The sequence below is a fragment of the Lipotes vexillifer genome, unplaced genomic scaffold (genome assembly GCF_000442215.2).
Source record: "Lipotes vexillifer unplaced genomic scaffold, Lipotes_vexillifer_v1.1 scaffold1211, whole genome shotgun sequence".
Classification (NCBI taxonomy): Eukaryota; Metazoa; Chordata; class Mammalia; order Artiodactyla; family Lipotidae; genus Lipotes; species Lipotes vexillifer.
In genome coordinates, this window is record NW_006784577.1 from 378,394 (window position 1) to 389,917 (window position 11,524).

The window sequence follows — 11,524 nt, forward strand, 5'->3', positions numbered from 1 at the left end:
AAATATATATATATATATATATATATATATATATATATATATGGAGAGAGAGAGAGAGAGAGAGAGGGAGAGAGACACTCCAGAAAAGATGTTAAAAAAAAAATTTGTAGGTCTGAGCAGTCCTGTTTTCTTTGGTTTGCTGTTATATACACATCTGCATCTTCAAATGTACATTTTTAGTGGCATCTTGACTTCTCTTTTATTGATCCTTCAGTTTTTATTGATACTCTGTTCCTTAATGGCAGTGCTAAAAGGAAATATTCATTTTACTTAGAGAAATGAGATCCAAGGACATTCCACAAGTTAGGTTGTGTTTGCTAAGCACTAATCCCTCCAGTTATCCCACGGAAAAGAACTCATGGCCAAGTGCTTGATGCTACAACACTGATGCTCTCAGCTTAATTCTACCTCCATTTGAAAACTGACATTTCAGCACTCCCCAGAGGGCTCACAGGCACACATGTGCACGCCCAGGTTTACACACGCATGTCCCTTGGCTTTTCTCTTTATTCTGTCTCTTTTGTTCTAAGGTAGAAGAGGAGTATGTGTGTTGCATCTAGGACAGAAAGACTAAATTTAAGTCTTTTGTCAAACAATAGAAATCTGAATCTCAATAGAATATGGGGGTCTATTGGAAAGCTCATGCTACTCCTGTATTAGACATGTAACCAGAATGCCCCTCAAGCCTCTTTAGCTTATAGGTACAAATAATTTCCCATTAATTCTAACACTCACGGTTTGTTGTCTTGTGGTCCACACGTGTATAACTGGACTATGCAAGTCTCTTGTAGTTGTATGTGAGGCTCCCTATGGTGACTTACCTGTTATTAGAACCAGTCCTCTTATGTTTGATGTGTGTGTCTCTGTTTTAAGGTCTCTGTCTAGAACATCATTTGAGGCTGGACTTAGGCTCCCGCAGCCACTGTGGCCATGGCTGTCCCTGCTGGCACAAAGTTACTGCATTGAGTGTTGCCTTCCTTTGCTTTCAAAGCTGGAGAACCCACACCAGGCCAAGTGGGCCCTATATTCATTGGGTCACTTTTGGTTATAAGTGACAGAAGCCCAATTCCAACTGGTATAAACCAAAATAAGGGAACTTATTAGCTCATCTAGCTAAAAATAGAAGGGAAGGTAGGGTGGCATCCCAAAGTATCAAGAGGTCAACAGAACACAGTTTCATTCTTTATCTTCCTCTTTATAATCTTCTGCTTCTACAGTCTTCTATTCTTTTCTCCTTCTATTTATAATCTATTTCTCCATCTCTTGCTTCTACTTTTCCCTTTATTAGGTTCAGTTTAAGGCAGGTCCTCTCCATGGAGCAAAGACCAGGCATTAATTTTCTTTCTTTTCTTTTTTTCAACCACTAAACTTTTATTGTATATCCTTCTTGTTGGTAGATTTACTTTTGGTTAACGTATGCCTTTTAGTGATTATTCATGTCCTTGACAGATGGATAACAAGGCAACAACAAAATTCTGTAACTATTTGAGGCACTCTGATTTGAAACATCTATTTCTTAGAATTTGTTAGCAAAAATTCAAGTATTAGATGTTGTTCTAAATCCCTTCAGTGATATAAATAATTGTCTTTTATTGCTTAAGAGGCAATATTACATTCGAACCTTATTTTATGCAGTTGATGTTTGATTTAAAACAAAACAAAAAATTAGACAGCCCTGTATCATCCTAATTATCTAAGCTCAATTTGTAAAATCCATTTATGATTTTACTGGGGCAGATTGTAAAAATCTCTCAATTCCATAGAAACTTTCAGAGGTCAGTTAACATCAACATGGTCTGCAGATCACAAATTAGAGAACAAAGATAAAAATTTTGTTTCCTTGATTCTTAGATCCATTCTTTTCACATGTTTTGGTTTCTAGATCTAATTGTATCACAAAATCAATAAGCACATCTTATGTGGAGGTTACTTTTTCTCTAGAGCATTGTAATAAAATCAACATAACATCTTATAAAGGATGATATCTTATTTTTATGGTTAATTTTTATCATCTTTATTGAGATATAACTGACATATAACATTGTGTAATTTTAAGGTACACAACATGATGATTTGATATATATATGATGATTTGATATATAATCATATATATATATATATATATATATGATTACTGCAGTGAGGTTAGTTAACATATCCATCACCTCACAGAGTTACCTTTTTTTGTGGTAAGGACTTTTAATATTTTTCTCTCTCTGTACCCTTGTGTTCATTGACACGTTACTCACAATAGTCAACATATGGAACCAGATAAAATGCCCAAAGACAGATTAATGGATAAAGAAAATGTTATATATATATATATGTAGTATAATCTCACTTTTATGTAGATTCTAAAAAACCCAAACTCATAGTAATAGAGAGTAGAATGGTGGCTGCCAGGGGCTAGGTGGTAGGAAAAATAGGGAGATGTTGATCAAAGTGTACAAACTTCCAGTTGCAAGATGAATAAGTTCTTAGGATCTAATGTACAGCATCTAATGTATAGCGTGGTTAACAATACTGTATTTATACTTAAAAGTTGCTAAGAGATTAAATCTTAAAAGTTCTCACCACACATACACATATAAGGTAATTTTTATTTTCGATGGTAAATAAAGTAGCAAGAAGTGTCTTCCTTAATAATTTCAGGAAGAGTCCTGGAATTGAATCTCACTGGCTGCTTTGTGTCATGTGTTCCTCTCTCACCCAAACGCTCTGATTGCGGGATGTGGGGCTGAACCAGCCAGGTCCTAGGCATGTGGCCACCACTGGAGGGACAACTCCATCCAAGCCTCACAAGCTGAGAGTGGGGCAGGAGCAACTCCGTTAAGGAAATATGAGGTCCTGATCCTGCAAGAAGATAGAACCAATGCAGGGGTCAAACATAATAGATGTGTATTAACTGCTTTGTCCCCTTTGTTCTGGCCCATAGAGTCTCTGTAACAATTCAGAAAATGCTCCTTTTTCCCAATTCAGTGTTGCAGTTTTGGTCACTTGAGCCAACTTTTCACAAAACCCTTTGTGAAAAGCTGCACTTTCAACTTTTATTTCTGTCTTCCTCTTCCACGTAACTCAGAACAGGTCCATGGAACTCATCTGGGAAACTCACAACATTCTGACCCTTTCATTCAACCCATTTTCCCAAGATGCTTTTATGCCAAACTATTTCATCATTGGCTTCTCTCCCCCTCTTGCATAAGTCAACTCTGACAAAGGCACCCTGGTGCATCGTTCATTAGACTTCACCTGTTGTGGGTTAAATTGTGTCCTCCAAAAAGATATGTTCAATACCAGCCCCCTGGACATGTGAATATGCCCTTATTTGGAAATAGGGTTATTGTGAATGTAATCAGGTTGAGACGAGGTTGTATTGGATTGGGCTAGGCCCTATTCTAATGACTGATATCCTTATACAAAGAGGAAAATCTGCACACAGAGCTACACACTGAGGAAGATACAAAGACACAGAAGACAAGGAGAAGGCCATGTGAAGACAGAGGCAGACATTAGAGTGAGACTTCTATAGGTCAATAACTACTAGAAGCTAGGAGAGAGGCATGAAAACTGTCCTTCCCTAGAGTATTCAGAGGGAGCATGGCTCTACTGACACCTTGATCTGGGGCTTCTAGCCTCCAGAATTATGAGGCAGATTTCTGTTGTTTTACGTTACTCAGTTTGTGGTACTTTGTTTTGGTCACCCAAGGAAACTAATATACTGCCCAGCTTTGTATCAGCATTTAGTTTCAGCAAGGATCCAGCACTTCCTAAAATGTCAAAACTAAAGTGTGGAGAAGTAAAGAAATTATCCTAAATCCCATAGTGATTTAATAATGGCCAGGCCAGCACTAAGAACTTGCGTTCCTGTCTTCTCAGTCCACTGTTCCTTCTAACACTGGCTTCCTTAATGATTTCCTCCATAAGTCTAAAGAAGTTTGGATCAAGGCACAAGTCCAACACTGAGGTTAGCAGAGAAGCCCTCTGCCCATAGGCCAGTGGGAACCATTATCCGTGAGAGCGAATCACTGAGCCTGATGTAGGAGATATGGCATGAGGCATGGGATTCACCTTAGCTCCAGTGCATCATCTTTGGAGAGAGAGCAAAAGTAGATTGCAGTTGTATGAGAAGGGAAGGGTATTCCAAGAACAGCTTGAGAGCACCAGGTATCTGGGATGTGTGTTTTTTACCTTCAACAATAAATTTTTCAAAGAAATGCTTAGCCTTTGGGGCTTGAAGGAAAGGGTAGAGACAGTAGAACTTCTTTATCTGAAGGTGGTAGTTTTACCAGCCACCTGCAGAGTTTAGGGGCATGTTGGATTGGTAAGAATTGCTGAGGCTAAGTGACCTTCCCTAGGAACTAAGTAATCACAGTCGGGAGAGAGTATAAGCTGCAGTGATTGTTATTCAGGTCTGGGAGTTTGTAGTTTTATAAGTGTCTCCCTAGAGTAGAGAGAATTTTTATTTGTAAGGTCTTACTAAAACCTGCCAGGACCACCTGCCTGTCATCCCTCTTGGGAAGAATAAAAAATAGAGTTCCCCCTCCAGGGAAATGATTCTGTGCCTACAAGGAGTCCAAGCGTGTTATGATGAGGCTAAATCATCTTGTTATTTCCATTGACTTGTGAGCATGAGTTCCAGGATCCTCTCAATCTAGGTCTGTCCCATGGTCCTACCGTGGGTTCTGTCAAAGTCTCTGACTGGCACAAACTAAATGTAGTTGAGAATTCCACGGAGGCTGGAGTACACTGGTTAATGCATTAAACATCACACAACTCTGGGATATAACTGAACTGTTTAGTTTCATATTTGAATTGCCTACCCTAAAGAGATGCAGTGAACCTCCTAGCAGAAATCTAGGATAGTCATATTTTCCTGGATACTTTATACTCCTCTTTATATATGGATGGTGGAGGATTTGAGGAGGAGAAACAAGCAAACTACCACGGCAAGAAATAAATGTGTAAAGTTGGAGGTAATGACTTTTTTCTCCTCACTTGTCTTTTTCTCAGTCATATGTTATTGCTTTGGTATGGTCCCTTTTGTTCACATTTTAAAAAATATAGTAGAAGAGGACGGGAAAGCATGAAATGTTTTATTATCTAATAGAAGAAATTAGTTACTATAGAAATTATCTTCATGTGGCTGTTATTTTAGGCAGACACCCTTCAGTCAGGAATCATCTGAGGTTTGTGGCCGTCAGCCATTCAGAGTACATTAGAAAATCCTCCGTTGTACACAGCCTTTGCTCCTTCCGTCAGGTCTGTGACAGGCAGACAAGGGGATGGGTGTTCGGCATGTCGGTACTTGTCAAGTGAAGCTAGGACACCTTTCAGAGGAATTTAAATTGGATCAGGTTTTATCATTCATTGCTTTATCTTTGATACTCTCCCAGAGAGTTATAATTAGAGATATATGAAAGATAAATACCCTGACAAACTTGCTGATGGACGAACTCTACCCATAGGTATAGTGCATTTCTAAAAATTCTTTTTGATACATAGACATATATTTATATGACATCCTTGTCCCTTTTCAGATATATTCTAGAAAGGCAACCTTGCCTACAGAAGTTGTTCTTAAGAGAAATTTGATGGAGGCTTCCCGATACAACGTTACAATAGGTAACTGCTTGTGTGTTAGGACTTCAGGGAATCCTACCCTCCCTCAGTATAGTATCCCTTACCCCTACCCCCATTATAGCACCTAAAGGTCTAAAAATCCCCATAGGAAAAGACATTGTGAAACTGAGAAGCCATGACTATCTATGAACATAGTCTTTTATGCTCTGAAACAAATCAATTTAGATGACACACTAAAATAGGAAAATATTGACATGTTTTAGATCTTATATAACAAGAATGGGGAAAATTTCCATTTTCATCCATGCCTGCTAGAAAGATCCACCATTAATGAGAAGTCTATGAAATAATTTTGCTTTGTCACAGATCATATGTAAGACAGTTTTTTTGTATGTGTGTGTGTGTTTGTTTGTTTGTTTTGTGGTACGCGGGCCTCTCATCACTGTTGTGGCCTCTCCTGTTGCGGAGCACAGGCTCGGGACGCGCAGGCTCAGCAGCCATGGCTCAAGGGCCCAGCCGCTCCGCGGCATGTGGGATCTTCCCGGACCGGGGCACGAACCCGTGTCCCCTGCATCAGCAGGTGGACTCTCAACCACTGCACCACCAGGAAAGCCCTGCTCAGGTTCTTTGACTCAGAGTTGTTAACCAGCGTCCAAGGCTGCAGAGGTGAGGGGCAACTGGAATGCTCTAAGAGAGAATAAGCTTCTGTTATCCTTGGTCAACCTGCTGGATGTTTCTTCAAGCCTGTCCCAACAGAGTTAGTGTAGAGACAAGTGTTGGCATTGGTGGCTTTGTAGAAGCTCACGTGGACACTTTTGGGCCACTAGCATGTGAAGATGTAGGTCCTTAGACCTGGATTGATCCTCCTGAGCCCCTTTAGGTTTTCTATGGCTTCAATTAAAAAACATTGACCTCTCTTCTGCCACTGGCACTTCTTTCCTTTTCTTTCCCCAACCCACGAATCATTCTTTTTTAATTATCCTCAGTAGCATATGCACTAAAATAGTAGAATATATACTAAATCCTTGGGTTCATAGAGAAAAACCATGCAAATATAGTCTCACTAAAGGTGAACTGAATCTGTGGTCAGGAAGTGATTATTAGAACTCCTTCTTGCTACTCAGTACCTAAAGTTCTGATATGTAATCTGCACAGCTTTATTTTAAGGAAATGATCCATTGTACCTGTCAGATTCACTGTTCTAAGTGGGGCTAGAACACGTCATACACAAGAGCTAAATTGAATTCTTTCTTGTGAAGAGGTAACAACTCAGGAAGACCTCAGCTGAATTTCATACATATCCATTTTTGTAATTGAAGTATAGTTGATTTACAATACTTTGTTTCAGGTGTACAGCACAGTTATACGTATATATGTATATATGCAGTTATATATATGTATGTATATGCATATATGTATACATATGTACATATATGCATATATATGTGTGTGTGTGTGTGTATATTCTTCAGATTCTGTTCCCTTATAGGTATTACAAAATATTGAGTATAGTTCCCTGTTCTATACAGTAGGCCCTTGTTGGTTATCTATTTTATATATAGTAGTGTGTATATGTTAATACCAACCTCCTAATTTATCCCTCATACATATCCATTTAATCAGTTATGTGCCTTAGGAGAAGTAATAAGTTATCATCTAGTCTTAGTTTTCACGTATGTAAAATGAGAATAGTAACTTATGAAATTGTTTAGGGGATTTATTAATTTGGGGTAATAGAAATAAAGTGGCTATCACAGTCTTGGTATAGGGTGGATGCTTAGTTAATATATGTGCTTTTTGACTTGTTGGACTGTGTGCTCTGTGAAGAATAGATTTATGTTTTCTGTTCCTCCTGTGGCTTCCCACAGTATATTATAGTGATCTACATATGGCAGTTAATGTTTACTGAATGGTACTATCTGATTAGTATGGAATTCAGTGAAGGAAGGTAAATGGTTGGCTGGGCCCAGCCACTGTGGTCTTGGCAGTTGCGTATCTCTCAGAACAGAAGTACTCAGAGGAAGCCTGATGTCTACTGCAGCCATGAACACCAGTGTGTGATTAAAGTTAAGTGCTAGCAAGAGAATCCAAGGTTTTTGTTTATGCTGAGCTTGTGCTTTGATGTGATCCTAGTTAGAGTCAGGACAAGGGCAGCACAAATGAGTGACTGAAAGAATTTATTGACTGAGGAGATGTAATCTACAGATTTATGGCGAGATAGATGCAACTTGATTTATAGAGGAAAACTGCACCTGCCCCGCACTGGTGTTAAGCTCTAGGTAATAGGACACTCAGCATCCCTCCGTAAAGACTGCTAAGTCTCTGGGCCGGTTGTCAAATGTTGTAAATCATGGAGACCCATGCCATGTCTTGCTCAAAGATATAAACTAAACAAGCACAAGCGTAAGATAATAAATAAGCAGCATATGGACATTACATGTAAGAATAGAGGTCATCCAAGTTGTGTGGCAGTGAAGGCTCAGAGGTCATCCATGCTGTGTGTCAGTGAGGCCTCAGAGGCCATCCATGCTGTGTGTCAGTGAGGCCTCAGAGGTCATTGTAGTTTGATGGCCACTGAGTGTAGTTTAGAGCTCTTTGTGTTTCCTGCCGCTCTTCTCAAGGTGGCCCGGGAAAGGAGCTGAATTTTCCTGCAGGTTTTATTTTGACTAATTGATGACATAAACTTGGAGGTATGAAGCGCAGCAGAAGCCATCTATTGTTTTAATTGCTTCTGACCTTAATATTTTCAATGCCATAAGGATATGTTCTCTGACTAGCCAAATGATGCCTTCCCACAGGTGGTCAATCCATAAAGTAAGAGTCTGTCTTTTAAAAGGAGCTCATGGGTTAACCCTGAACCAAAAAAACAAAACCAAACCCAATAAAGCCCTTACAACTTTGTATCTAAAATACTTGCCCAGCCCTGCAGTATTCTAAGGGAGCTCGGCTCCATCTTGTGGCCTAAAACCAAGTGTCCATTTGTTCCATCCTCCTTGGCTACTTAAGAGGAGCCAATCTTTTGCCAACTACACCTTGAGCCTTGTATATTTTTTGTCTCACTACTATTTGTGGGGAAATAGGCATGGCCCTGGAAAACTGAGAGGGGTACACCTGGCTTTGTTACCTCTCATGCTCCCAAACGTATCTCTCTCCCCTCCTCTTGTGGGAAGAGTTGGTGGGGTACCACAGTCTTCTGCTGTGAATTCAGTGTTCTCATGCTATCTTCCTAAAAGTCTCTTATTTATTTATTTATCTTTACCTGTCCCAAGGAATAAATGGTCATTTCTTAAGATGCTATTATGTAATAAGATTGGTTTTGTTTAAAAAAAAAAAGGAATTAAAGGAATTAAATCCGTTGACTGAATTTGGAGAATTAAAGGATGGACGGGGGCTTCCCTGGTGGAGCAGTGGTTGAGAATCTGCCTGCTAATGCAGGGGACACGGGTTCGGGCCCTGGTCTGGGAGGATCCCACATTCTGCGGAGCGACTAAGCCCGTGAGCCACAATTACTGAGCCTGCGCGTCTGGAGCCTGTGCTCCGCAACAAGAGAGGCTGCCATAGTGAGAGGCCCGCGCACTGCGATGAAGAGTGGCCCCCGCTTGCCACAACTAGAGAAAGCCCTCGCACAGAAAGAAAGACGCAACACAGCAAAAATAAATTAATTAATTAACTCCTACCCGCAACATCTTCTTTTAAAAAAAAATAAATAAAGGATGGACGGTAAAATATGAGATCCATGGAAGGTAGGCCTAGTTTTTGAAGTGATATGTCCTGAGGGCCAGAGATGGAAAACTCACAAACAAAAGGGTTGCATCTCATTCTCAGTGGCTTTTTAAAGCTTACATGGCTTTTTAAAATGTAAATTAATTCCCATCATTTAAAAATAGAGAGAGGTCATATAAAAAACAAGCATAACTTGCATTTCTGTCTTCTTAGTCAAAATTGGAAGATTTGACAACATAGGGTTCACATTTCCTTGTGGTAACAGTCAATGGAAACTGAATAATAGTCAAACATTTTAAAGCAAGCACACATCTTCCGTTTTACCACAGACTGCACCACTCCCTACAGTCTTGTGGTCGACCCATATCTCTCAATTTGTACCTGCTTGACTCCTGCTTGACATTGAGTTTGTGACTCTATAGGCTTGTAGCATGTAAGACCCATTCACGTCCTTATTATGGTATAACTTTGGGCCTAGTCCCACAGTACATTTTTTAAAACTGAGTAATTGTCCAGGGACCCATGTCTAGCCAGGGTGGGGAGTGCAGCACAAAGATGTCCTGTCTTCACAGGGCAGGGTTACCTGGAAATCTCAGGAGAGTGATACAGGGAGATCTCAGGGCCTGAAACAGTGACCTGGGATATGTCAAAGCATAGATGTATTTCAGCTTAATACAGAGTAACAAGAATGTCAAAAACAACAACAAAAAGAAAATGGGGATTTATCTATGTTTAGGCTGTTTCTGTGAGTCTTCATTTATTTGTTCTGATTTACTGATACCATTGGACATATGCTGTTTATTACTCCATTTGATTATGCCTGGCCACTCTAACTCCTAAGTTGTAAACTCTTAGAAGACAGATTTTCGGTTCCAGTTCTTTTGCCTTTTGTCTTTCCTTTCCTCTTCTCATCTCCCCATTTCCTATAAAATAAAGCACATAAAAATAATACATGCTTTAGAGTTAGCTGTAGGTACACAAATAAAAGTTTCATCAGTTTCCTAGCTGCTGCTTCTTTTCCTTTGCTGGATCAGGATGGAATCCCATGAACCTTTTATTCTTTCTCATTTTAGGATTTAGAATGAGACAGCGCCACATCCTCATGGAGTCCACAGGGCCTGCAGGGCACTGCCCTCACTTGGTGGAATCTGTTCCTTGTGAGGATCCAGTGTGTTATCAGTGGCTGACATCTGAAGGGATCTGTATCCCTGATCATGGCAAGTGTGGCCCTGGACATCGCATCCTGAAGGCTGTCTGCCAGAATGAGCAAGGTATGACTCAAAGAAACACGAGGATTGTTAAGTAATATCTGCCAAATAACACGTCACCACTCTCAGGCCATCTTCCCCAGGGAGAGAAGCACAGTCTTTCCTATTCTTGAATATTCACGTTTAAGTCAAGTAACCTACTGCTGCAAAGTAAGCTGCTTTGACTTAATACAGGGCCAAGTACTCCATGACAAAAGAACACTGTCTGATTATACCTAAATGTAATACAGTGAACCCAGAGCATTCTCTGGAGTTTTTAATTCATTAAGACAAACAGAATACAGAAATTGACTGGAGAGTCTTCAACTTATCAGTACAAAACAAGTTTGATTTGCCTTTACTGATGTTGATATGTAACATGCTTTTATATATTATTAACAAATACTGCCTTGTAAAGATTCCAGGGCTGCAGCTCCCTCCGAGTTAAAAAGAAAAAAGAAGTACTAAGCTGTGTCTTTTCAATTATATAACATTAGATCAGAATCAGTTCTAGACATAATGCTTACATTTCTAAAGAACCATTTTAAAATATAAGTTGTCAAGATTTACAAAACTATTAACAGTGGTGTCTTTCCTTCATCACCAAGCTTCTGGTGTGATGGTTGTGTAAAATGAAGGGTGATTTAGAAGATAGGTAAGTCACATGGAGATGAGAAAAGTGACATTTAAATAGAATTTAAAATTTTGGTCTTTTGGAAGAGTATCAAGTATGTCTATTAATCAGTTCTGCCATGAGAAGTCATAATTTATAATGCTCTTGGTGTGTGGAGTGAAATGTTTTGAATTATGGAGTAAAGAAATCTATAGAACAGAAGGAAATTTCAAAGTGGATTCAGAATGGATATTAGCATCCACACAGGGTTGACATTCAGCAATGAATTTCCTGTTCCCTTCCTTCCTCTCTCCCCTTCTCTCTCTCTCTCTCTCTCTCTCTCTCTCTCTCTCTCCACCCC

The 11,524-nt window shown here is 39.6% G+C and overlaps 1 protein-coding gene across 1 annotated transcript in view; it reads left to right on the forward strand.

The window, feature by feature from the left end:
• Nucleotides 1-11,524, forward strand: part of THSD7B (thrombospondin type 1 domain containing 7B) — a 701,170-nt gene that overhangs the window by 186,120 nt on the left and 503,526 nt on the right. Inside the window, exon 6 of the mRNA XM_007456952.1 lies at nt 10,377-10,574. Coding sequence (XP_007457014.1) covers nt 10,377-10,574 — 198 coding nt within the window. The remainder of the gene's footprint in view (nt 1-10,376; nt 10,575-11,524) is intronic.